General features: G+C 36.2%; 1 protein-coding gene and 1 pseudogene across 9 annotated transcripts in view; one reads left to right on the forward strand and one right to left on the reverse strand.

Annotated features, from left to right (window-relative positions):
* LOC143681312 (caspase-3 pseudogene) overlaps nucleotides 1-20,435 on the forward strand; it is a 42,309-nt pseudogene extending 21,874 nt beyond the window's left edge. Inside the window, exon 2 of the transcript XR_013174528.1 lies at nucleotides 912-20,435. The product of XR_013174528.1 is annotated as a caspase-3 pseudogene (transcript). The remainder of the gene's footprint in view (nucleotides 1-911) is intronic.
* RB1 (RB transcriptional corepressor 1) overlaps nucleotides 1-22,412 on the reverse strand; it is a 217,807-nt gene that overhangs the window by 119,380 nt on the left and 76,015 nt on the right. For 4 of the 8 annotated variants that reach the window (XM_077158231.1, XM_077158223.1, XM_077158222.1 and 1 more), the window contains 3 exons: nucleotides 17,649-17,687; nucleotides 16,602-16,675; nucleotides 2,719-2,829 (listed from right to left, as the gene is read on the reverse strand). In XM_077158231.1, the coding sequence (XP_077014346.1) occupies nucleotides 2,719-2,829; nucleotides 16,602-16,675; nucleotides 17,649-17,687 (224 nt within the window). The other 4 variants (XM_077158224.1, XM_077158228.1, XM_077158226.1 and 1 more) reach the window with 3 other exon arrangements.

The raw sequence follows: 22,412 nt of genomic DNA on the forward strand, positions 1-22,412 counted from the left end.
AGGTAGGGGGATGGAACTAGCTGATGTTCTGAAAAGGCTGGCCCCTCTGCATTTCAGGAGTTACCTGTTCAGGGACCCATCTGGAGGTTGTAGGTTTCTGGAAGGTTACACAGGATTAAAGGCCCTCATTTTTCTTATTCTGGTTCCCTGTGTTTTGATTGTTTCAACGAGCTATCTACATAGGTTGAGTTAGATTATGTGCTATAGAAAATCTAGGTTCTGGAAAAAATAAACTATTCTTCCTTTGGTCTCAAAGGGTAGGTGAGGTTCTAATATATCAACACTCTTAATTTTAGATAATTTCATTGTTCCCAAGAGAAAGGTAACCAATAAACACATCTTCACCAATAACAGTGCTTTTTAAAGTTAAGTATGTAAATACAATAATGTGAATTTTCAAAGATTTGTTGAAGTCTCCTGGGCTGCTCTGAACAGTTCCAATTGCAAATGAATGTGGATTAAGCTATTAAAGAGATAAGAGATGATTAGGTATAAAGTATTTATGGGGCAGTGCGACAGTGGGTCAGTGGCAGAACTCTCCACCTGCCATGCCAGAGACCCAGGTTCGATTCCCGGTGCCTGCCCATGCAAAAAAAGTATTTATTGCCTCCAGATCCAGCCTCTAACTTACAAGAAATTGAGAGGAGAGGTGAACATGTTGAATCATACCACAGGATTCAATCAGCAAACACTAAACCTCGGTAAGCACCACAAGAGAACCTAATTATTTTAATAAATGTTACAAGGAGAAAAAAAAGAGAGATGGAGGGGAAACTTTTTAAGAGAGTCTTAAAGGCATATTAACCAGTAACAAAGTATGGGTCTGCAGAGTAAGGAACTTGGCTCTAAAAAAGGTCTGACCTTTTTCCTGACCCTTGAGGAAGTAACCTCTATCTCCTTGATATTTTCAGTAATAGGATCATCTTTGTTATTCATAGTGGATCTTGGAACACATTTGATAGCACATGCTAAACAGATGACTCCGAATGGGCCAGCCTCAACTGTAGTCTTAGGATGGGGCTGACCTCACCAGAAAACTAAGTGATCAGCTGCTGGGACTTTGAGCCACATCACCACAACCTGACCTCCCAGACCTCTCAGGAAGGAAAAGGCACAAGAGGTACAGTCCAGCCAGGTGGGTAATGATTCTATCAATCACACTTACATAATGAAAGCCCACATAAACTCTGGACACTTCAAATTCTAAGACTGATACGACATCCTCCTGCTGGGAAGGTAATACCCCAAGCATCTTGACTCCACACAGAGAGGGCATGGAAACGTGTTTGAGACTGTCTTCTTATTTGTATCCTTTTACAATTATTAAATTATAATCGTAAGAACCACACTTTCAGTGAGTTCTGTGAGCTGTTTTAGCAAATTATCAAACCCAATGGGTAGTGGGAACTCCCAAATTTGTAGCCAGTTGGTGAGCAGTGTGGGTGGCCTGGGCCTCCAAACTTGCAAGTGGTATCTGAAAGGGAATTTCATGGAGGATTTCTCTTAACCTGTGGAGTCTGGCTTAACATTGGTTAGCTAAGAGTCAGAACTGAATTGTATTATAGATGGTGACTGAGTCTCTGCAGTTCTAAAAGGCATTATTTAGATTCCGATCCATCAACCTGTAAAAATTTAAAATTACATTTATGAGACAACTGAAAATCTGAACACTCATATTTATTTGGTGATGTTCAGAAATCACTATTAATCTTTAAGTGTAATGATACTGCAGTTATGTTTTCATACTGAAATAGGTAAGGATAAAGTGATATGCATAGATGTACTTCAAATTAATACAGCTAGGGAGACTGGGCTGTGATGGGGCTATAGATTGACCATAAATTGGCCTTGAAGCTAGCTAATGAGTATATCACAATTTATATACACTACTGTCAACTTCTGTATTCATTTGAAATTCTCCATAATAAAAAGTTAATTAAAAGTTTTCCATACTCAGTAAATTCAACACCTCATCCTCGTTTCTTTAACAAAGCACTTAGAGAATTAAATGTAGATCTGAATTATCCAAAGAAAAAGCCTACTGACCTAACACCCCATGTCAATTTATTAATTTTATAACATTGAAAAATAAGTTTCATTGGATAAGTTATATAAAGGGAATTTAAAAGGTTGGAGCATTTTAAAAAAATTTATTAATTAAAAAATAAAGAAAGAAAATAAAACAACATACATTTTCAAAATTCTACTCCAGACTTCTTTTTCTAAGTTACTGCTCCAAAAGATCAATTAGACTTCAGCCTTTCAGCCACTTCAATAATGCTTTGAGACTTGAACCTGTAGAACAGGCCACCCATTCTCACACAGTTTGTTTCAGTTGTATCTGTGCCCTGTCTTTTGATTTTCTCATAATTTGGTGAATGCCCTCACCAAAATTCTCGTAACACTCAAATCCTAACCACAGTCAACTTAACAGGCAACTCAAAAGGATCCCATAAAGTATTCCTTGCTCTTCCCCAGGTGGAAGAACTTTCACCCATTTCTGAATTCCCAGTACTTTTGGACCAAGACTACCTTCTACCACATATTATGATTATTTGCTTACATGTCTTATCTTTCCTTTTATATCTTCCACTATTTAAGGGGTTTCTTTTTTATCATATTCTCAGCTCTAGAATCATGTTTCATACCTAATAGAAGTTAAATAAACAACTGTTGAATGACAAAGTACAAGGAGCATAAATTATTTAAAATACTTACTATATGGTTCTTTGAGTATTGCAGGGGGTGAAAGTTTGATAAAATAGTCAAGAACACAAAGCATTAACTGAAATGAGATCACCAGATCATCTTCCATTTGTAATACTTCTCCTGAAAACAGAAAAGGTCCACATTTTTAAATGATTGAGATCTTTAAAATCAGGGAAAACTGTATATTTAGTCCACAATCACTAGAGCATGTTAAAGGTTGTTAGTTTACAAAAAATTAGTCAGATCTGAAATAATACAAAAAGATAAATAAAATATATAAATTTATGAAATTATAGAGAAATATAAGCCCACTCTGATAATTTCATGTTTAAGTATTTTTATAATTTAGTCCCTATGTCTAAATTCATTTTCTTTTTGCTTTATAAAAACTTACTTCCAGTTTTGGAAAGAGCTATAGAACTACTAACTCAGAAAAGCATTTTGAACTATACTACATGCATATCTGTAATTATATTTATTTATGAAACCTTATATATTTTCTGTTGTAAACCCACCCCACTAAAATTCAAATAACCACAGCTATTGAAAAATAACAAAATTAGTCCACAATTGTATGGCCACCTATAAAATAATTATTTAGCATAAAATGTTAAAAGTTAATATAATAAACATACAATGGGGGTTATGAGGAAATAAATGCACATAATAGATACGTGAAACAAATAATATGGCTACACAAAATATACAAATCATGATTAAACACAGTTATATAAATTTTCTTTAGCTCTATGTTATACATTATTTTTAAAAGAAAAGTTTATTTTGAATTACTTTCAATCTCCTTGGTATCTTACTGATAAATCAGTAACAATTCCAATAAATACTAAAGGTATAGAAGTATGTGGATAAACAGGTAACTGCATCACGTACTGTTTCTGGATCCATAGGTGTGGTACAAAATTAGATTTGAAATATACTGAGAAGCAAGTATTGAAAAAGTACCAGATAGGTAAAGAATAATATCAAGGACTTCAGGAAAAAATAGTAGAGAGAACTGAGATCAAAATCTCCCTCCTCCAATACCTAATAAAATTAAAAGAAAAAAGAAGAAATGTACTAGGTAAGTACAAGTATCAATACTGAATTTTTGAGATATACTAAACTGAGATATTCTAACTCACCTTTTTGCACTTCTGAGCAAAGAGGTAGAAAGAGGGAGAAGAAATGAGATGAGGTAAGGGTAAATGAGGGAAGTAAAGTACTATAGCTAAATTTGTAACACAGAGACTCTACTATATTGTGCTGAATTGGGGAACAATATGAATGCCAACACAATTCCACTCCTCTCTGGAAAGAGGATAACTGCCACTTCTGTTTCAAAGTTCATTCTAACAAAAAATCTCAGAATAACAAAGGCTCAAATCACTCCAGACGAATTCTCCATTTTGTCCCTCATCCTCTAATTAAAAGCACATATAATAAATAAAGCCCACCCTCATGCTGTAGCTCTATGCAGAAGACAAGCAAGTCACAGATAAGTGCAAAGTGGGTGGATGGGGATTCACTTCCATCTATTAGAACAAAGCAAAATGTCAAATGAGGGTTGCTCACATATAGTCTCAACAACATGGAGGAAAAAGCACTTTTTTTGCAAACATATTACAGTGACTAAAACAGAATCAAAATGTAAGAAGGAAAAAAATCAGATAAAGAACTCAATCTGGGAAGGAATCTAACAATTTAAAATGCCCTGAGTCCTTGCACTAAAAAAAAATTAAGAACATAACTTATATAAAAACAAGTTGATGAACAAGTTAAGAGAAAACTGAACACCAAAATAATACATTAAAAAACTGGGTTAGCTCAAAATAGAAAAAGTTTGAGTTAAAAACAGTCAAGACATAAGAAAAAGACAAAAGATCAAATAATATGAGAGAATTAATAAATACTGAACAAAAATCATTTAAAATAAGATAGTTGATGTTGCTGAAATAGTAAATATAACCTAAAAGAAAATTATATTCACAAATAAAGTATGTTAAAATTAATCTGAAATGAAGGGTAAAACTTGCAAATTAAAAAGGTTGCTGCAGGCGGTGTGATGGTGGCTCAATGGCAGAATTCTCGCCTGCCAGGCTGCAACCTGGGTTCGATTCCTGGTGCCCGCCCATGCAAAAAAAGGATGCTGCCTTCTAAGAGAAGTTCAGAGAATGATAAAAATCAAGATACATCCTTGTTACTGGACAAAGAAGGTGGAAAATGACCAATTCCTGAGACACCCAGGTTTCAAAGAGAGAAAAAGTTTATTGCCAGGCACAAAGAAGATCAGATGGCCTACTGGCCCCAAAATCTGTCACCCCAAACTGCAGAAATTCTGATAATTTTATGGAATGAAAAGATAGACAGGTTTTAGGATAATGAGCACAATGGTCCCAGACGATATAATTAGAGGTGATCTAATTATGGAGCACTTGCATTGACTACATGGTTAGTCACAAAACATATATAAGAAAATGGAGGCCTTAATATGATGATGGATATGGTTTTTAGTATTGTAATGAGATATAGGTTATAAGTTAAAATCTAAGCTCCTGTGCATGTCAGGCAGGCCCATGTTGGCTAGATCTAGTTTTGGTTATCAAGATAACTTTGGACTTGGGGAGGGTTAGTTCTGGGCTGACTCAAGACTCGTCATTAATAAACATTAGGGGCTATCTTTAGTGAGCACAAGATTCTAAAGTTGAAAAACTGGATAAACGGGTACAAGTGAAGGTTAGTCACAAGATTTTTACAATCACAAGGGCACACGATAAAGGCTATACAATCCTTATCAGAGATCAAGGCAGCTGAATTACAGTTCAAAGATTTCAAGTATCTCCCTCTGTGAAATCTAACATACCAGAAAGTAAAAAGGAATATCTATACAATGATTCAGTAATTATAAGTATTCTTAGATCCTAACTTCTTGGCTACGACTCTCTCTCTTTGATAATTTTCTCTCAATCTTCAAGGTTATCTAAGCAACGACTTATTTAACTTCTTCAGGGCTGAAAAGGGGTGTTGACTTAAGGGGCAGAGTGATAAAATTGGTTGTTCTTGGGAAGACTGGTACTTCTGAGTTTCAGAGCTTATTTGACACTGGAACAATCTGGAGGCTTTAAGTCTCTGAAAAACAAACTTAATAAGTAAAGCTTTTATATAGCCCAGGGTATATTTTGGGTTTCCAGGAATACTGTTGGTTGGGGCTTGCTATATACTATGGCAGTTTGCAATAACCGGCTGAAACTTGCATAAGTGTATCCTCCAGAATGACCTTTCAACTCGATGTGAAATCTGTTAATCATTGAAACTCTATTTCTGTTCTTCCTTTTGATCAACTAATCCTAGGGCCAGGTTCATCTCTGGGAGTCATGTCCCCACATCGTCTGGCTTCTTCCTGAAAGTCACACTCCATGTTGTCAGGGCCAGGCTTATCTCTGACAGTCATCCCCCATGCTGCCAGGGAAACTTATACCCCTGGAAGTCACATCCTACAGGGAGGGTGAGGGGTGTGGGTGGGGGGTGGGGATCAGAGCTTGGCTTGAAGAGATAGACCACATTTGAGCAACAATAGAGGTTTTCTGGAGATGACTCACAGGCATTAACTACAAGTAGGATCACTTTTGTCATTACAGAAGTAAGTTTCATAACAAGCCTCAAGAATGTGGCCTTGGCTTATTAAATTGGGAGCCATTATTACTCAAGAAAACATCAGGAATTCCCCAGGTGGGAAAGTTTCATACTTCCACTTTTTCTCTAGTCCTTCAAGGAACTTTGCAGATAGTCTCCCATTTTCTGCCCAAAATACTCTGAAATGCCACAGGGTATAAAATTAATTTGTACAGGATATTAAGATTTACTACTTATTCTAGGTTCCATGTCAAATAAAGCTGATTTCGGTCATTTAAATAAACTAACTAGACAGGTTAAACTAGATAGTGTGCTATAGAAAATTTAAATTTTGAGCAAAATAAACAACTCTTCTTTTCTCACACAAAAAACTTTTACAATACAGACAAGATTGTTTTTTACTCTGTATTCTGATTTGCCTTAGTTTTAACCAGATTAGTTTCAGTCACATCTCTAATCAAAGTCTGATTTCTGTTTAGAACTGTTTTTTTAACCATTGCCATATGGAATAATTTTAGAACTAGATAACTAAGTCTGAGTCTCAAGTGTCACACAAATACTTTAAAAAAGTCCTAGGGAACTGCCAGGTTATACAAAAAAAGCAAAGCATTTCAGAATTTAGAAACAGTTAAAGCTAACATCTAATTTTCTTTTAAGCATTTTAAAACGAAGCTACTTTTAGAAATAAAACATTTGATGGTTGTCTTATACTAACAAACTGTAGCAAAGGTTTGGTTCTGTTTCATCTTTATATATACACCAGAGTTATATCAACAGATAAAATATGATTTACATATTTGTCCTGCCTGTCTTTTAAAGTCTCTCCCTTGTCGTAAATGAAGCTCTGACCTATAGCAATGACATGTACTTTTAGAGAAGTATTAGAGCAAAGCAGTATGACTGACAAGTAAATCTGGCTGTTTCTATGATCTGTGGCCCTTTTCTAAGAATAACTAAAACCATGACCAACAATATCATACCACTGTTTAATACTACACAGATCAGTATCAAGATATAACATAGCGAGAACACTGTCAAGTCTTTAGGAATTTTTATATAATCTCTAATACATGAAAAACATTTACCCATACAAATGTAGCTAACAGCAAGATAGAAAATCCCTTTTAACTACCATAATACTTCCCAAACACCTCCTAGGCAATACGTTAAATTATTTTAGCACCTTACTTTTACAAGGTGAAAGAACAAATTTTTTTCTAACAGTTTTTCCTTTAAAAGACAGAAGACTTGTCTTCTGAAATGAAGGATGACAAGGCCAACATAAACATAAATAAGGACATTATTTTGATGTAAAATGTTGTCTTCTAAACAAGAGTAAAAAAAAACTTTTTTTAGACTTTTCACTAAGAGCAAACTAACAATCTACATTATTTTAATATTTTAACAGACAAAACTAAAGTTTAGTTTTATATGAATACACGGCTTAACACAAAAGCCTTTTAAAAAAATACTGTAAAACAGACATCAAATTTTTGGTCAGCATTGACTGTGACAGAATTAACTTTTATAAACCTCTTTTAACTTTCTACATTTATTCAGAGCTTACAGTAAGCATACAAACAAAATCCACTTTAATCAAGGAATATGGTTATCATAATGTGGAAAATAGTAAAAATACTATCTATCCCATCTATAGTCTTTATTTATCCAGACTGCATAGAATCAGAAATAAATTTGATAATATATTTACAAAGGTTTTCGAACATACATACATCCTTCTAATAACAATACTCACGAAGAGAAGAAGAGACAGAGACACTACAAAACAATGGAAGAAGAAAGAAATTTATGCTTGGGTTTGGAACCATAACACAAGCAGGCTTTTATATACTTTATACTCACAACACATAAAGATTATCTTACAATATGCTTAAAATTTCTCAGTCCAATTCAGGGCTACCTTCAAAGGTGAGAAGAGCTCTAAGTTTGAAATATAATCAGCTTTTCAACATTTAAGGGATTTATATCCAGAAAAAACTCAAATTTTTTTTTTTTAAAACCTAGTTTTAAAAAAACCTAGTTCAGAGCTCTATGTATATAAATGGTTTTTTATTTAAAGTTCTTAGAAGTGTCAGCTTTTCTATCAGGTTCTCTTAGGTTATTCTTTAATTGCTTTTTAAAATTCTTCCAGCATTTTCATTCTTTTATTACTACTGTCTTGTACTATGCCTTAGTACATGTATATCCTAACTAGAATATGAATTCTCTGAAGCTATGTTTTCCCCATTCACGACAGTACTTCCTAACCTGATTATGTAAGCTACTCACAAAACATTCTGCCTGACATTAACAAAGCCACTGAAAATCCAAATTCTTCCACATACTAGGGTAACAAATGGCATAGTAATTAAAAAGCCGGAAGAATATTTGAAATCCAGGTAACCAAGGTTACAAAAAAAAAAATCTCATTTATATTTCTTACTAAATTTAACTGATTTCTTAAATAGGATATGTTTGATGCATCAGCATATCCTTATTTTCATTATATTTAAATGTGTCGTCATTACTAGGTACACTGCTTAGTTTATGTAACCTAACCTGTCTGGTTAGGCTACTTTAAGGGGAATTTTGAGAATGCACTTACAATACTAACCTATTTTATCAGTAAGCTTGTATAAATTTAGGGAGAACATACATAAACAGAATTAAATCATATTTGTTTAATTTAAAAAGCCGTCATAAAATTCCTTCCAATAGAGGTTAGGAAAAAGATTTTGTTCTCATGATATCCTAAAATAATAAACAACCTTAAAAGTACATTGACTATCAAGTTCTAGAAAATATACTGTAATTGTTTCAATTGCCCTAAGTCTAAATCCAGGAAAACCTTTCCATAGCATTCAAGGACCTTTCATTTTAACTTACTGAAATTTGGTCCTCAGATTCTATTCAGGTATTTCTATCCTAACACTACTCATATTTTAATAATGATCTGATTACTGCGGTTACCATAACAAAGGTAGTACTAGAAAAAGTCATTTTAACAAACATAGCCTATTCTGCAGCATTTTCTGTGCTTACCATTTCCAATCTCCAGGCCCAGTAAAAAGAATTCTAAACCACGCTTCTCCCGTCTTTATTTTACTGCTCCCAGTCCTCGCCTCGTGGCTGCTGTACGTGTGTGGGCCCTGGGGGCAGTGATAGGTGGGACAGGAAGAATGAAGCCTGGCCTGTTAAAACTTGGATTTAAAAGTATTAGATTAGGGCCATGGAATTTTGAGATTGCTTACGCTTCTCTTTTAACTATTTCCAATTCGCAGATTTTTTTCACTTAGAGCTGTGACTGGGACAACTGGAAAGATCTTTACCTTTTCCAGAGATAGCCCTCTGGCAGCCTTCTGCAACCTTAGGGAAATTCCAGGGGCAGTTTCTCTCTAATGTCCAAGTTTGTTTGTAATAATTACAAAACCAAGACTTTGAACTCTACTTCCAAAAGTGTTTTTCTTTTCTCCTTTTTAATTCCAGAAGTACTAATTTATATATTTACATAAAGCAGCCTATTTTTTTTTCCTTTTTGAAAAAATGTTTTTATTGTTAAATCTTAACATACATTCTAAACATGGTTTACAATCAGTGGCTCACAATATCATCATATAGTTGTACATTCATCACCATGATCATTTTTTAGAACATCTGCATCACTCAAGAAAAAGAAATAAAAAGAAAAAACTCATACATACCATATCCCTTACCCTTCCCTCTCATTGACCACTAGTACCTCCATCTACTCAATTTATCTTAACCTTTCTCCCTTCTATTATCTGTTCATTCTCCATCTGTATTTTTTACTCATCTGTACATACCCTAGATAAAGAAAAAGCATCAGACATAAGGTTTTCACAATCACACAGTCACAATGTAAAAGCCTTATCATTATATAATCACCTTCAAGAATCAAGGCTACTGGAGCACACCTCAACAGTTTCACATACTTCTCTCTAGCCACTCTAACACACCATAATCCAAAAAGGGATATCTATATAGCATGTAAGAATAACCTCCAGGATAACTTCTCAACTCTGAAATCTCTTAGCCACTGAAACTTTATTTTGTCTCATTCCTCTCTTCCCTTTTTAGGTCTAGAAGGTTCTCTGATCCCTTGATGCCAGGTCCCAACTCATCCCTGGATTTCTGTCCCATGTTGCCGGGGAGATTTACACCTTTGGGAGTGTAAATCATATAGTGGGGGGAGGGCAGTGAGCTCAACCTGTCGAGTTAGCTTACAGAAGAGGCCACATTTGAGCAACAAAAGAGGTTCTCTGGGGGTGACTCTTAGGTCCAATTTTAAGTAGGCCTACCCTATCCTTTACAGGACTAAGTCCCACAGAGGTGAACCCCAAGATTGAGAGCTCAGCTTATTGATTTGGTTGCCTCCACTGCTTGAGAGACTATCAGAAATTCTTCAAATGGAGTAAATACCTCCTCCTTTCTCCCCAGAGCCGCAAAGGGACCTTGCAAATACTTTTTTATTTGCTGTGGGATATAGCCAAATTACTGTGGGATATAGCAGGGTATCATACTAACCTGGACAAACCAACAAAGTCTGCCCTATTCAAAATTCTATGTACTTACAGTATTCAACTAAACTGACCATACAAATTAAATTAGGAAATACATTACCCAAAATATAAATTTTGCACCAAATAAACATGTCTCCCTTTGGTCTCATGCAGAAGTAGAAGTTTCAAAATATGGATGATATCATTCTTTACCCTGTATTCTGATTTACCTTAGTCCTATCCACATCATTTTTATTCATATCTCTACTCGAAGTCAGATCCCTTTTTCAACTTTTTAAACAGATCCTGTATGGGGTACTGCTGATTTTCACACCTACAGAGCTCTAATTCTGAATCTCACGTATCACATAAATACTTGAAGTTCTGGGGAACAACGAGGCTATAAACAAACAAAAATCGGTATCTCAGGATTTAGAAATAACAGTTACAACTCGTGAATATGTAAGAGCTTACAATCTAGAACCCTTTACAATAGGCCCCAACCTGAAAACCCATGCTCTCAACTTTAGTTCACCAAAGGCATGATAATATTTGTCTTTCTGTTTCTGACATTTCACTCAACATACAGTTCCCAGGGTTCATTCACCTAGTTGCATGCTTCATAACTTCATTCCTTCTTGTAGCTGCTCAGTAGTCCATTATATGTATACACCATAATTCCCTCTTTCAATCCTCAGTTGTTGTACCCTTAGGCTGCTTCAACCCATTGTGGACTGCGGACACTGCCACCATAGACACCAATGTGCAAATGTCCATTTGTGTCCCTACACTCAGTTCCTCCAGGTATTATACTTAGCAATGGGGTTTCGGGATCATATGGCAACCCCACCCCTAGCCTCCAGTGGAACCACCACACTGCCCTCCATGGGGCTGCACGTCTCAGTTTCCATACTGACAGTGAACAGGTCCATCCTTTCTCTGCATTTTCTCTAGCACTTATTTTTCTCTGTTCATTTTTAAACAGTTTTATTCACACATCATACAATCCAGCTGTGTATAGACATGCCTTTGCCACATAATCTATCTGAAGACATTTCCTTTTCTTCCACAAAGAATCCATACCCCTGTCTCCATGCCCCCCATCTGTTGACATTTAATTTTGGCATAATGCCTTTGTTACATTCAGTGGAAGCATATTACAATGCTACTGTTGACTACAGAACCCAGCTTGCATTGATTATATTGTTTTCCCATATACCATCTATTTTCAACACCCTGCATTACTCGCATTCATTTGTTCTCCCTCATGCAAAAACATTTTTTTTTTATTTGTACATTTCATCACAATCATTGTCCACTGTAGGCATTCCTAAATTCTCAGTCTTTATCCTATCTTTCCTTCTGGTTTCATATGTGCCCCCAGTCCTTCTCCCTCTTTCATACTCACATTCAGCTTCATTTGGTATTTATATTATTGTGCTACAATCAGGTAGGATTGTGCTATCCATTTCTGTATTTGCAATCAGTCCTGCTGCATAATCTGTACTCTTTCAGCACCAACTGCCCAGTCTCTACCCTATGTCTATCTCCTGATAATCTGTGCTCTTAACTTCAATTCTCCAAGTTTGCTCATTAATGTTAGTTCATATTAGTGAGACCATATAGTATTTGTCCTTTTGGGTTTCTGGCTAATTTAACTCAGCATAATGTCCTCAAGTTTCATCCATATTGTTATATGCATCATGTCTTTATTCTCTCTGTCAGCTGTGTAATAGTCCATCATACGTATAAACCACAGCTTGTTTAGCCACCCATCCACTGATGGACATTTGGGCTGTTTCCATCTCTTGGTAACTGTAAATAAAGCTGCTATGAACATGTGTGCAAATGTCCATTTTTGTGCTTGACCTCAGGCCCTCAGAATATATTTCTAGCAATGGGATTGCAGGATCATATGGCAGTTCTATACTTAGCTTCCTGAGGAACCACCAAACTGCCTTCCTCAGCAGTTGTACTATTTTACATTCCTACCAACAGTGGATAAATGTGTCTCTTTCTTCATATCCTCTTTAGCACTAGTCATTTTCTGTTTTGTTTTATTTTTATAATGGCCATTCTAGTGGGTCTCAGGTGATACCTCATTGTGTTTTGATTTGCATTTTCCTAATAGCCAGTGAAGGTGAACATCTTTTCATGTACCTTTTAGCTATTTGTATTTCTTCTTCTGAGAAATGTCTGTTCATGTCTTTTGCCCATTTTTAAATTGGGTTAACCTATGTATTTATTTTTATTTATTTAACTTTACATGGGAAGGCACTGGGAAACGAATCCGGGTCTCAGGCATGGCAGGCAAGAACTCTGCCACTGAGCCACAGTGGCCCGCCCTAACCTATTTATTTTTAAGCAGTTCAAATAGAGCTCTTTAAGAATTTTTTGTTAATCTGATATTACCATCTAAAGGTATGAGAACACTGAACAGGCAGACAGACACAAATAGAAAGTTAATTACACAGAAACACAGAAATACTTTTGAGAGGAACAAATAAAGGATTGAATATACATTATCTTATCTCATTCCTGCCCTTTTGCAGAATTTTAACTGTAATATTTTTAACTTTAATTGTAATGGTTGTATCCTTTCATAGAGCCATTCTCAGGCCATCTTTCTCCTAATTCTAAATCATACTGAGGCCAGACTGTGTTACAGAAATAAACTTTTTCCTCACACACTCATAACTACAATCTTTCTAATTTTCAATACAGTCCAAACGTCCCCTTTTAAAGGAATTTCCATAATCAGTAACCAATTAGGAACCCTTGAACAATATAAATGCAATAAGACACCAACTAACAAATTTAAACAGACACTTGCATTATATTTAAATAACACCAATTAATAACTAGACCAAACACACCAACTAACAACTAAAGAGGCCTTTAATAAGCTTAACATACTGATTAACAAACAGCATTAAAACTTACTATATCTAGGTAACATACTAGTTAACAGTTAAAAAGGCTTATTTAATTTCATTTAACACAATTAATTGTTGGACTACTTATTTTAACATAAGTATAAAACAGACAAGCTCAGGTCAGGGCTTTAAAACCAGTAAAGACTAGTGCCCAGAAAACAGAAAAGTGCAGGTCAGAGTAATGGGGATCATTCTGGGAACAGCACTGGGCCTTAAAGCCAGATCCAGGGGGCCTTGAACCGCCATATGAACTCTCATTCCACTTTTATCCTGATGACCCACTCACCTAGACAAATGTCCAGACTTGGAACTAGAAATGGTTTCTCTCTTTGAAACTTCTTAAGGCACCAAAAGGGTTTGGAGTGCTGGCAGAACAGAGGAAAACCCGGTTGCCAAGACTCTGCACTAAAGAACAGCTAGCAGCCACAAAAAGCTGAGTTACCATTATGCTTACCTGTTTTACCAGGGCCCTCAAATTTCAGGCAGATACCCTCCTTGCTTCTAAGGACCTTTGGTCCCACAAGAGTTCCCAAACTATTACCAGACAAAGGTGGATTCTTTTGCCCGAAGCGCTCAAATGACCAATTTCTGACACCCAGTGGGGTGATTAGATTTAGTTGTCAACTTGGTTAGGTGAAGGCACCTAGTTCTCTTGCTGTGGACATGAGCCAATGGTACGTGAACCTCATCTGTTGCTGATTACATCTGCAGGCTAGGAGGCTTGCCTGCTGCAATGAATGACGTTTGACTTAATTGTCTGGAGCTTAAATGAGAGCTCAATGTAGCATAGCCCAAGCAGCTCAGCATAGCTCATCTCAGCACTCACAGCTCAGCCCAGGCCTTTGGAGATGCAGAAAGGAATCACCTCAGGGAAAGCTGTTGGAACCCAGAGGCCTGGACGGCCAGCAGAGACCATCCTGTGCCTTCCCACGTAAGAAAGAACCTCAATTGAAAGTTAGCTGCCTTTCTTCTGAAGAACTAACAAAATAAATCCCCTTTTATTAAAAGCCAATCCATTTCTGGTATACTGCATTCCAGCAGCTAGCAAACTAGAACACCCAGGTTTCAAAGAGAGAAAAAGTTTATTGCTAGGTGCAAAGATCAGATGGCCTACTGGTCCCAAAATCTGTCTCCTCAAACTGCAGTTATTCTGATAATGTCACAGTATGAAAAGATGGACAGATTTTAGCATAATGAGCACATGGTCTCAGATGATGTAATTAGAGGTGATCTAATTATGAAGCACATGCAGACTGACTACATGCTTTGTTATAGAACATATATAAGCAAATGGCAGCCTTAATATGATGATGGGTAATTTTTAGTATTATAATGAGATATAGGTCATTTATAAGTCAAAGTCTAAGCTATTGCACACATCAGGCAGGTCCATTTGGGTTAGATCTAGTTTTGGTTATCGATAACTTTGGACTTGGGGAGGGTTAGTTCTGGACTGATCAAGAACCTTCATTAATAAACATTAGTGGCTGTTTTTAGGGATCACAAGACTTTAAAGTTGAAAAACTGATAAACAGGTACAAGTGAAGGTTAGTCACAAGAGTTTTTACAATTACAAAGGTACAAGATAAAGGCTGTACAGTCCTTATCAGAGATCAAGGCAGCTGAATTACAATTCAGAGGTTTCAGTTATTTCCCTCTGTCCACTCTAATATACCAGAAAGTAAAAAGCATTATTTACATAATGAGTCAGTAATCATAATCATCCCTTAAATCTTAACTTCTTCATTACATCCTGATTAAAGTATTGAACCTCATTTTTAAAAAGAAAACTGTTTAGGGAATCATGAATTAAATGAAGTGGGAAAATTAAGCTAGTCTAAGATTTCTCACAATGACATTCTAAACCGGAAAACATTGAAGTTAAGATTTAACAAGTGATTATGTCTACTGAATCATTATATAAATATTCCCTTTTTTCTTTGTGGTACATTAGAGTAGAGAGAGGGAAACATATGAAATCTCTGAATCATAATTCAGCTGTCTTGATCTGAGACGATGTAAAAGCCTTTATTTTGTGCCTTTGTGATTGTAAAAGCTGGTACTCCCTTTATCCAGTCTTTCTCTCAAATTAACTTGTAAGGGCAAATCCCTTAATGTTAATAGAGGAACATGAATCAGCTCAGAACCAACCATTAACTGGTTCCAGAATAATTGTATCCCTTTACATTTATAAATTGTCTCTGCCTATACTTGCTATGGAAATGATAATAACTCATCTCTTTCCTTTTCTGATTACACTTGCTACTTAAATTGTAGTAACTTCATCACCCCTTGTTAGAATCCATAAACACGTTGAACTCCCTAGACTTGGGAAGACAAATTTTTAGGCCATTAAGCTTGTGATCTCCTGCTTCGCACCTAGCAATAAATTCTTTCTATGAAATCCCAGGGCCTCAGGAACTGGTCATTTGAATGAATCCACCACCTTTGTCTGGTAACAGTGTCCTAAGGGAAACAAAACATGACCCAAAAATAGGATACACAGACAAGACGTTAATTAAGTATAAGAGGTATAGAAATGATTTTTAAACATGCTAAACACACGGTATATGCTACCAAAAAGCCTTATAAGAAAAACTCTATAGTAAAATGCAGCCAGCTAAGAAATGATCAAAATAAAGAACTCAGAAAAGCAGAGGTTATATTAACAAGCCTCATAGAGAACTGAAAGAAAAAAAAAAGGGAATACATTAAATTGAAGAAGAGGTTTTAGGCTTATTCCACAAACAACTGTCAATTTAATTATTACATTTAAACCATTATCATGTAATAAATATGACATTACCTTTAGCTAGTAAAAATGTAATCCAAGAAACTTTTACCACCAACACAGAATTTATTTCAGAAGATACAGATATTCTAGGAAACAAACAGAAAACATTAAAAAGAAGAAATTTTAACGCTGTAAATTTTATAGCTATAGTTGCTTCTTTAAAAAAATACAGACCTAAGCTAACTGCACAATAGAATATATTCCATTTCAAATGCACATTTTACAGCCAAACTCAATTTATCTCAATTAACTAAGTATTTCCATGGATACTGTATTTAACTCAAAGCATTGTACAGATTTTATAACGGAAATATTGAGGATCACACTTCTGATCTAAAAATACGCAAAAGAAGTATTATACTACAAGGTACCTGGTTTCCAATTAACACTTTTATGTTTTCTGTTTTCTAATTAAAGTCAACACTGTAAGCAGTAAAAACGAAGGTTGGTGTGATTCTGGTCTAATACTTCGGCCTTGATAAAAATTTTTCCATAGACATTCACTTATTGAAATTAATAAATTATATTAATTAACATACAATTCCCCTTTATATCGATAATCTTCACAACTACTACTTCCATGAGGCAGAAAATCTCACATATTACTCATTCCATGTTTCATTCCACAGTTCTTATATGAATATATTATTAGAATATGCATTATACATTCCAAAAGATCACTTGGAAATTTATATGTAGACCTTCATATTTCGTCTTACACAAAAAAGTATGCCCTGAACTTAGATAATAAAGTGTATTTAATAGAAGCTCAGAAAATAGTCAATGAATTTGGATTTCTCTCAGACTTGATAGCTGCATCACATTAACTTCAACTTTACTAGTTCTCCCTTACAGTCAAGGCACACATTTCATACCATTTTCTTTGGGAAAAGACTATCTAGAGTTAAACCTCTGAGCTTAATTTATTAAGAAGCATGCTATAATAAATAAAATTAACCCTGAAATTATCAACACATTTGGGATTACTCTAGAAAAAGCTGTGTATTCTACATCTCATTAAAAAAAAAAAGTAAAAATAGCATGTTCTGATCCACTTACGAACTGCTGGATTGTGTCAAATATATAAGTTCACATGTCCTGAAAGGAAAAAATGATTATATTAACACTATGGCTTTTTCAAAAGTTGCTTTTAAAACTATTTTAAAATTTAGAAATAATAGTAATTTTAGCACACTTTATTCATATTAAGAAGCATATATGTATTAAAAAAAACTTATAGCATTATAAAACAAAGATAGGGTGGTGCAGTGGTGGCACAGTGGCAGAATTCTCACCTGCCATACTAGAGACCCGGGTTCAATTCCCGGTGCCTGCCCATGCCAAAAAACAAACAAACAATAAAACAAAGTTAATGCTGATTTTTCTAATTTATGACATTTCACATCATTATAATATCAAATTACAAAAGGACTGGATCTCATCTGTTTTGTTACTCTATTATGTGGAACTCAGAGTATATTTTGTAATTGAATTTAGTTAGAATAGATTTTATTAGAATTCCAGAACAGGCAAAAAAAGCCTATTTAACTAATACTCACACTAAAATAATACAACTGACAAATACTATAAAACTTAATTGTTTTAGATAATGACTTCTGGAATGGCAGAGTAAGGAGCTCCATGGATCTGCTATCCAATGAAACAACATAATTGGTGAAAACTACTTTTAAAAACCCAATCATTTAAAATCTCTGGAAATTATCCTAAAGGTATATGGCAAACAAACATTTCTTCAAGAACATCTGCTAAATTATCCTAAGAACAGTGACAGTCTGTGGAATTCAAGTCAAAACTCACTCCACCCACCTCTAGCTCAGCATAAAGTTCTACTCAGGGTGAATGCCAAGTTCTACTCAGGGTGAATGCCAAGACAGAGAACTTCCTCTCACCCCAGCTACCAGCCTGTGGCTGTATCTCTCTGGGAGAGGGAAGCTGCAGCATTTTTTATTGTCCTCAGCTCTAGCTCCACGTTGCAGAAACAAGGTCTATTCTAGCAAGAGGGATTTGGAGGTCTGCAGCTCCTTTCCTTCAATTAGTCTTCACTCATAGGACAGTAGAGCGATCTACCAGTTCTTGGGCACAACAGGCCAAGAACACTGGGGCCCCAGTTGCCTTTGCTCCAGCTCTCTCATAGGACAGAGGTTCAATACCAGGAGAGACAATCTGAGATCAGAAGCTAGTGCCCCACTTGTAAAAGGGGTGTGTGTGTGAGGGGGTGGTAGTCACTATCTCTACCCCCACCTCCTAAGCAGTGGCACTGAAGTTTTGTCCAAGGGAAAAGGCACGCCTTAAGAACAGAGAACTCTGAAGCTCTCCCCAAGAAACTAACTTTATTTAGAACTGAGCATGGAGATGTCCAAGCCTTAAGAGTACTGGTAATAAGCAATCAAGAAGAGCCTGGTAGTTCCTTGACAGCAAAAAGCTAAGCCCTAGACCATGTAGAAATTTAACAGTGACCCAGAGAAAGAGATAGCTAAGAAGAGCTCTCCTAGGGTCAGAGCAAGCCTTAAAGACTGGTCTCAAAGGCTACTCCTGGCAAGAGGAACTGAACTTAATTTGATCCGATTGTGGAGTAATTTATGTCCCAGTGTATTATCAAAAACCACAGAGCAATCAATCCCCTATTAGTGAAGGCTAACCATTGGGTGTGATATCAACAGAGGGAGAATGCTTAGAGACTCAGGCAAGAGACAAAGACAGCCCTAACATGTGCAGCAACGGTGACTGTGAACATGCTTAAGGCTATACACTATAAGGAATGACATTGAGACTGTACACTGAGGGGGAAAATAGACTTCACTGAAATAGTCTAGACAAGTCACTCACTAAATAAGCAAACAAGCCTGAGAAGGGAGAGGAGTCAGTATTGGGTGTTGCTACACTATTACTTTAAATGTCATTTTCAACCGAAAAGTATGAGACACATGAAGAAAACAGAAGTAACAACCACTACACAAGGAAAAAAAAAAAGCAGTCAACAGAAATGACATTTGAGAGGGCCCAGATATTGGACTTAGAAGACAAAGACTTCAAACTAGCTATTATAATTATGCTCAAAAAACTTAAGGAAACCATGCTTAAAGAAGAAAAAAAAAGATATGATGATAATGTCTCATCAAATAGAGAATATTAATAAAGAGACAGAAATTACCAAAAAGAGCCAACTGGAAATTCTAGAATTGAAAAGTACAAAAATGGAAATAAAAACATTAACAAAGGAGTCATCAACATGGTGACATAAGACATCCCTTGGAAAAATCTCCCCTCAGAATCAACAAATAAAGGGCAAATCCCACATGATTAGAATTCAGGAAGATAACAAAGACTGGAGAAGGATTCCAAATACTCAGAATCAAAGAAAAAGAAAAAGAATCTCCAAGATCAGGTAGGCAAGGTCCCTCCCCAACTCACCAGTCCTGACCCCTCTCCCTCACTCGGTACCTGTGCAGCTTGGGAGTCACACAGAGGCAGCACAGCCCAGATCCCTACTGCTGCAGATGCAGACTAGAGAGCCACTCAAATCAGCGGATTGGAACCTCACATATACCCAAGAACAGAGACCCAGGTCATTAAACAAGCCACGGAGGAGTGGCACAGACAAAAGGGCCCCCAGGGAGGAATATCGGGAGACTGCAGAAGAACTGCTGCGAGATGTGCACATGCAACCAAGATTCTGTTTGCTGGACCACGTAAACACAAAACAGACCTTTTGGGATTGACTTACCTTTCTGGAATGACTCCATCTGGATTCCCAAAGTGGGATACACTAAAGGTGAAGAAACCAGAAACAGAATAGCTTCACAGCAGAAACAGAAACAGAATAGCCTCACAGGAGAGAGAGAGAGAGAGAGAGAGAGAGAGAGAGAGAGAGAGAGAGAGACAGAAAGAGAGAGAGACAGAGAGAGACAGAGAGACAGAGATAGAGAGACAGAGAGAGAGAGACAGAGAGACAGAGAGAGAGAGAGAGAGAGAGTGTTGGGTGGGACGGGGGGGATGCTACTGAGCTGCTTTAAGACAGGACACATTTCAAAACTGAAAACTGCAAGGAAAAGGGGTCATTAAGTGAGGGAGAGAATTAAAACAAATCACAGGAGTTGGGGGGGAAATTCTGCACAAAGACCTAGTGCCGATCAAGATTTCTGGAGAGGGAACAGAAGAAAGGAAGCCTTCACCTGGAGGCGTTCTTAAATATTATACTACACACCCAGAGCAAGAAACAGATGAAAAGAGCTAAGAAAATCTGAACAGTTAAATGCAGTCTACTCTAAATGTCCAGAATGAATTGGACCAAGAGTCAAAGAAGAGCCTTGGTGACATCATCCACATAGAGATATAAGAAAGCTACCAAAAACCTCTCCCAAGAGATTCAGGAAAAAACAGTTGTTAGACATGATCCAAAATTTAGAAAATCCTCAAAGAACAACAAAGCTACTTGAGGTATTAAGTTCAGCAAAGTGTTTGGATACAAGATCAACACAAAAAATCAATGGTGCTTCTATATATTAATAATGAACTATCTAAGGAGGTGTCATGGTTAGGAACATGTGTCAACTTGGCCAAGTTGTGGTACCTGTTTATCTGATTGGGCAAGTGCTGGCCTCTCTGTTGCAATGAGGACATTTCATAGAATTAGATCATGATCACATCAGCTGCATCCACAGCTGATTCCATTTGTAATCAGCCAAAGGGGAGTGTCTTCTACAATGAGTGATGCTTAATCTAATCACAGGAAGCCTTTTAAGGACGATTCAGAGGAGACAGGTTCCATTCCTGCTTCGGCTGGTGAGCCTCTCCTGTGGAGTTCATCCAGACCATCCATCGGAGTCGTCGGCTTCACAGCCTGCCCTGTGGATTTTGGACTCTGCATTCCTGCGGTCACGTGAGACACTTTTATAAACAGTATATTTGCAATAGTATATTTGATTCTGTTTCTCTAGAGAACCCTAACTAATACAGGAGGTAATCAAGAAAAAAATTCCATTTACAATAGCAACCAAAAGAATAAAAAATCTAGGAATAAACAACCAAGAATGTAAAGGACTTGTACACAGAAAACTACAAACATTGCTAAAATAAATCAAAGAAAATCTGAATAAATGGAAAGACATTCCACGTTCATGGATTGGAAGGCTAAATGTCATTAAATGTCAATTCTATCCAAATTAATCAACAGACAATACAATACCAATCAAAATTCCAACAGACTACTTTGCAGAAATGGATAAGCTAAGTATCAATTTTATTTGGGAGTATAAGGGAACTTGAATAGCCAAAAACTATCTTTTCAACTATCTTCTTAAAAAGAAGAATGAAGTGGGAAGTATCACACTTGCTGATGCTAAAGCATATTATAAAGCCACAGTGGTCAAACAGCATGGTACTGACATAAAGACAGACATATTGATCACTGGAATCAAACTGAGGGTTCAGAAATAGACCCTTACATCTAAGGTCAACTGATTTTTGTTTGTTTTTTTGCATGGGCAAGCACCAGGAATTTAACCCAGGTCTCTGGTACAGCAAACAAGAACTCTGCTGGCTGAGCCACCATGGCCCACCCTAAGATCAACTGATTTTTGACTCAAATGGATCAAAGACCTAAATATAAGAACCAGTACCATAACTCCTCGAAGAAAATATAAGAAGATATTTTCAAGATCAAGTGATAGGCTGCAGTTTCTTTTCGTTTTTTTTTTTTTTTTTTTTTTTTTTAAATATTTTTGTTGAGCTATCTTTATGTACCATACAATCCATCCAAGGCATATAATCAATGGCTCACAATACCATCACACAGTTGTGTAT

Source organism: Tamandua tetradactyla, chromosome 4 (assembly GCF_023851605.1).
Source record: "Tamandua tetradactyla isolate mTamTet1 chromosome 4, mTamTet1.pri, whole genome shotgun sequence".
Lineage (NCBI taxonomy): Eukaryota > Metazoa > Chordata > Mammalia > Pilosa > Myrmecophagidae > Tamandua > Tamandua tetradactyla.